General features: G+C 50.3%; 1 protein-coding gene across 7 annotated transcripts in view; it reads right to left on the minus strand.

Annotated features, from left to right (window-relative positions):
* ATP11C (ATPase phospholipid transporting 11C) overlaps nt 1–2,613 on the minus strand; it is a 106,204-nt gene extending 103,591 nt beyond the window's left edge. For all 7 annotated transcript variants that reach the window (XR_010919683.1, XM_067548088.1, XM_067548087.1 and 4 more), the window contains exon 1: nt 2,553–2,613. Coding sequence is in view for 6 of the 7 variants with exons in the window: in XM_067548088.1 (XP_067404189.1) it covers nt 2,553–2,579 (27 nt within the window). In the remaining variant the exon portion in view is untranslated. The remainder of the gene's footprint in view (nt 1–2,552) is intronic.
* Nucleotides 2,614–6,000: the final 3,387 nt, after the last annotated feature.

The raw sequence follows: 6,000 nt of genomic DNA on the forward strand, positions 1-6,000 counted from the left end.
ATGCTTCTTAAAGTTCACGCAACCCACACAATACAACATTTAGCCCATCATGTTACCATGTCAGATGCCCATGTAAACAAGTAAATCATAAATTCCAATAGAAGGCGGGCATATTGGGTCAGAGTTCAGATTCTTCACAGACCCTTTGCCATACATTTCTACACTGACATTTCCAGCCACCCGCCCTAACCTCCGCTGGAACATTAATTTAGTATTTCTTGTTTTTCGAATGTTTTATTCTGTAACTACAAATTTCTAATATTTTTTTCTGAATGGATTTATAAGTCTTTAAGCCATAACATCTCTTTAGCAAAGTTCACTTGGTATTTTTTCTTATCCTTCTAGGACAATCTAATGCTAATGCTAAAAACATAAAGTAGCTACGCAGAACTTCTAGCCAGCTAAACAGCTTTTATTGGGTTCCAAATCAAGAAAACAATGGAAATCCTGTCAAAGATAAGCAAAGATTCAGGATATGCAAGAAGAGTTATCATCTAAACATAGCATCAAAATGTTTCCCTGATGAGTAAACTATAAAAAAAAAAAAACACCCTAGACCCTGAACAGATCTTTACTTCAGGTATTTTAAATGGTTAGCTAGTCAGAAATTTTCTTCCATAGAGATTTAAATAGTGTCCAGTTCAGGACTTTTTCACATCACCAGTAGAATTACAATCCAATTGCCCACAACTTCGGAGCGTAATTAATAATATATTTGTAGTCTGCAGCAAGGAACAGCTGTTGCAAGAAACTACATGGTCTAACAGCTTGCAGAGGCTAATATGCTCCAGCCTTATTCGGTATTTTAGTGAACTGGTTCCAAACTTGATCACTTTTGAGTCCAGCACTCTGGTTTTACATTTCATGGAAATGTAACCCCTGTTCCCTTTGGGTGCAAGCACAAGGGTATACTAGAGGTTCTGCTGCAAAACCTTTGAAACCTCAGCTTTTCTTTCCCCATGCAAACCACTGCCTGGTATTACAAGCAGTGCCCCTGCCGCATCCATGTCCAGCGTTCCTAGAAAACTGTTGCGAGGGGGTGTGGCCTCCCTCAGAGAGGACAGGAAGAAACCTCTGCCCATCCTCTGGTGGGTGGAACCAGGAAACCACACTGAGGGAAGCAGATGGGCAGGACAGGAGGTATAAAAGGCGAGTTGGGCTGGTGCTGTTGGAGCAGAAGGAGTTTCTCCTCTGTCACTGGTGCCTGACCACTGAAGAGCTGATGGCCTCTTGGGACACCACGGAGCTGTTGGGGTTACCATTCGCTGTTTACCCTGGGGTGGTGGACGATGACCCGGAGGCTCAGGTACTCCAGGGAGGAGAAAATAGCCCAGCGGAACCAGACAATAATCTGGTTTTGCTGTGGCCTGATACCACATCAGCGCATTTCAGCTAGAGGCCCACTGACCTGTGGTGGAACTGTGGGGGCCCTGGGCTGAGACCCGCTGGAGTAGGGTGGGGCTGGCTCCCCCTACCCCCTCTTCTGCTGCTCACCCCACCCTTGAGGTGCTCACTCCCTGTTTAATTACCCTGCCTGGCGTGGACTGCTTGTCTACCCACCACAGCCGGAGGGCCGGACCTCTTGAATACTAATTTCCCACCTGTGAAATAGTCCCCACAGAAGCGCTGTAGCCAGGGGGCCTGACCTTCCTCCCAGATGGTCAGAGAGGGACGATGACCCCCCGCCCCCTTACAATCACCACCTGATAAACAGTATAATGTACGCTCAGCGCTACCTCCAAAAGGTAAATTACCCTTATTAAATTAGGACCATTGTAAATCACCTCCAAGGTTCCTGGTACAATTTTCTTTGAGCTTTAAATTCCTCCACTACTCGGAAACTGATTCTTTACGGGTGCATTGGGGAGGTTGCTTAAGGCAGGTTTCCCATTCTGGACCCCGTCAGCTCCTTCGCCTGCCCTGTAAAGTGGGCCCAGAGCGTGGGCACACATCATGCCCTTGCCTTGGTCCCGCCTTCCCTGCGCCCTGGGATGCCCGCAGTCACATCCTCAGAGCGCTGCAGACAAGTCCCCCCCATTCAGCCTTTGTATTCAGTGCTAGTGCCCACTCCAGGGGACCGCGTAGGGGTGAGAGGAGGAACAAAAGAAAGGGATGGCCCGGACAATGAAACGCCAGATAGTGCAGAAATAACCATCACAACCAGGAGGAATTATGTGCCTGCCAATCTGTTCCCATCTAGCCTGCTACTTTACCAGCAGCATTTCGGGGGCGGGGAGGGGAGGGGAGAGAGCAGCCTGCTTTCTTGCTGGTTTTTCCATCATGCACTGTGCCTTCAATCTGCTGCCTCTGGAGCGGATTAGAGACAATGCACCGTACCTCGGGGCGGGGGGGAGTTTATGGGGGGGGGGGGGGGGCAGAAGATGTGCGATCAGCCCCTGGGAGCACGCACAGAGCCTTCGTTTCACGGGGGGGGGGAGGGGAGGCCGGCGAAGGGGGGGCTGTGTGATCATCCCCGGAGCTGGGATGGGGCCGGGGGTGGCTGGGGGGTTACTGGGGGACCCGGGGGGTTGTGTGGGGGGGTCTGTACTTACCAGGCGGTTCAGGTTCCAGCGAAACATTGCGATGCAGCGGCGGCTGTAGCACTGGGGGGGGGGCGGGGGGGAATCCTGGCAGCCGGCTGGTCCCGACCCCCCTGCAGGGCAACGCTGCGGCGGGCGGAGCAGCGCCGGGGCCGGGCACAGGGCTCCCAGCGCCACCCCGGTCACCGGCGCGCAGCTCCCAGCCGCATGGCCGCTCCTCCGCCCCGGGCTGTCTCCTTCGCCGAGCCGGGCGCCGCCGCTAGGCTCCGCCCGGGCGCCGCACCCGAGAGCCGGGCAGCATCGCCGGGCTGCTCCGGGGCTCCCTCGACACGCCCCGACGGGGACCGGCTGGGGCACAGGCTGGGCTCCAGGGCGCGGGGCCGGCCCCCGGGGTCTGAGCGGCTTCTCCCGCCCGGCAGAGGCAGCGCACGCCGCCCCGGGGGGCCTGCTGTCTTGAGCTGGGTGCGGAGGGGCCCGTGCGCGCCCCCTCTCCAAGGGCGCAGCGGCCCCCACCTCTCCAAGGCGCAGGGCGCACAAACCAGCCGCCTCGCCTTGCCTCGCCTCGAATGCGCCGCGCGTAACGTTGCGCTGCGCTTCTCCCTGCGCTTCTCCCTGCGCCCCGCCGCCGCCTCCTCCCCGCTCCGTATTACTTCCACTTTCTCTCTTGCTCAGACCGGGCCCCCTGGCTTTTGTCTCGCTGGTTCTCGGGTGGGGTGGGGTGGGGCGGTGCCTTCCCTGGAGCAGCCTGGGATGTGTAGTATGCAGCAGCCCGCCCACTGCTGAGTGACACCGGCTCCGGGCCAGCCCCCGGCAGGCTGCAGAAATCCTGGGTCTAAACGTACTCTGCCGTAGAGAAGAGGCCAGCCGCCGGGGCCGGGCCGGGGACAGCAGCAGAGTGTGGAAGTGACTAGATCCCTGTCAAATGTCAGTGATTAGATTTGGTGTCTGTGCATTCAGCCTCCTTTCTCTGTCCGATGTCGCCCACAGGGCCAGCCGGCTTGCTTACTAATATCTGTTCTTAGGGGGTGTTGTTTGTTATATTCGAGTAGATAATTGATTTATACTAGAGTATTTTTGGCAGTAACTCAAGGGACCTACAGGCCACATCCTGTATCATGAGCTAAAGCCGGGTGGCATACATAGGTTTGTGGCCTTTAGCCTAGATAAGGGAAGATGAGCTAAAGCAAGTTAGATCTTTGGCTCGGAGAGATGGCTTACCGCTTGCCTCCATAAACTTCACAGGTACACCAGTGAAAACATGGTAATCACTAACATCAGACCAATTAGGCCAGAAATAACAGAGGTGAGAAGGAGCAAATTGTCATTAATAGGTATGAACATGCCAGCCTATGGAGCAAGCATCCCCCGATATTATGTGGGTGAGGAAATTAAGTTTGGAGCTGGAAGGTGGGCACAGAGTGTTCAGGCTCTATAAGGGGCAACCCACCATGTTTATTGGTTTAGTCCTTAGGTTAGGTTTTAGGTTAGGAGAAGCTATAGAAAGACCCAAGAGAAACTAAGTTTTAAATCTTCCACTCACCCATTGAGGAGCTGGGAGCATCAGACTCTTTTGGCATGCTAGAGCCGCAGCTGTCTCCTCCCCAGATTATTGAGGAAGGGTGAGAGTATGTTAATCTAGGAAGTTTTATAGTAAATATCACATGTACCTGTAGAACAATGTTATTTCCTTTTTACTTCTGACTGATTACTATTTCATTTGATTACTATTCCATTTATGTCAATGAAAGTCTTGAAGGCTGTATTTTGTTCTCAGCGTGACTGTCCTTGTCATATATCCTGAGGGTTGTTGCACGACTCTGTGGAGCCTGATTCTGGGACAAGAACCTTATCTTCTGATCAGATCAATTGGTGAGCCTATAACCCATATTATATAAACAGTAATATTAATTCTCTCAGAAATCAAGCAACACCTAAAGGATAAGCAATCTAAGAATTGCAGAGAAAAAAAAAATCCCTCGCGGAGGGAAAATTGCAATGAGAGAAAGTTTCTTGAGAATGGGTCCACCAGAAATCAGTGTGGGATTGGCTATATCGGGACTAGGGCAAGAGTGAAAGTGGTACTGGGATTATTGTAGGGAAAACCACATCAATACAGACAGGCTGAGAGCTCAAGATCCATTCCCTTTAGATATGTTTGGATTGGACAGTATGAATAACGTGGTATCCTCTCACATCTCAGAACATCTCCTGAATCTCTCATCACTATGGTAGACACGTCTGTGTTACAGTTAGATATGGGCTTCGAATATCTGAGATCTTCGATAATACATATACAAGAACCTCTTCTATTAATCCTGCTTTTACATGATTCTGGCCCCTGACTCGGCAAAGCGCTTCAGCAGGTGCGTTAACTTCAATGGGAGTTAAGTATGTGTGTTTAAAGATAAGCTGAAATGCTTTGCAGAATCAAGGCTTCACTCTCCCTCATATCCAGCCTCTGCTGACCCAGTTCCCCAGGTTACATTTATATGTCCCCTGATGCCCAGGGACAATCTCACTTTCACTCAAACTCAAATCATATGCATAGGTATTATTGCAACTAGCAATCACAGCTATCAGGAACCTCTTTTTATTTTCTCATATTGACTCTGAACTACAATCAGCCCTAAAGCACCACGAGGTTTGTATTTGGATGTTTAAAATGAAAGTTTTCACAACTTCTATATGTTTTTCGTATTACCCTTCCTCAGAAATCTGAAAAATATTCTAAGGGAGCATCCTTCAGACACGGCTACAATCCACACAATCGTCTTTAGCTGCTGCATACATTGGTTATGAACAAGGCAACAGTCTGTTTTTGCCTGTCCATTTTTACAGTCCCTCAGGTTCCAGAGTGGTCATTTATCTTGGTTTATTATGTGTCTCTCAGTCTTTTCTTTTCCATTTGGGATACAGATTGGGGTATTATTTCCTTCATTCCTTACTGCAATAGTGAAGGGCAAGCAAAGATTGACTGAAGTAGATACACCCACTTTCCAAAAAGAGGTCCGTTTTCCCTTACAGCTTGAGAATTTGATGGAACGCCTATTTGCCTCTCTGCCTGACATTAGGCCCAGAAGGAACTAGTATGCAAGTCAGGAGAGTACAACAGCAAGGAGTTTTTGGCGGCATGCTGAGGAGAGGCGGTTTTGTTGTTCTTTGGCATTAGGGCTTGTTCACAAGCTGCTTTCCCCTTCACTTCTGTTTGTGCACAGCCAGTAATTCAGGGTACTGGACATTTTAGGCCAATGAAAGTGCTGACGCTGAGCCTTTTGACTCCTTACATCTCTGTTTCACAATGGCAGTCAATAGTGAAAACTGGCAGCACTGGGAACAAGGATTTTTGGCTTCTTCTGAAGGCTCTGGGCATAGCAACGAAATCTAAGGACCTGCAAAGAGTCCTGTCAGCTTCTGCTCTATTTGTTGCAAGAGGCACATTCAGCTTTTTCATCCTCCTGGC

This window comes from Emydura macquarii, unplaced genomic scaffold, assembly GCF_026122565.2.
Source record: "Emydura macquarii macquarii isolate MOO-44397 ecotype Brisbane River unplaced genomic scaffold, CSIRO-AGI_Emac_v2 contig_1253, whole genome shotgun sequence".
Classification (NCBI taxonomy): domain Eukaryota; kingdom Metazoa; phylum Chordata; order Testudines; family Chelidae; genus Emydura; species Emydura macquarii.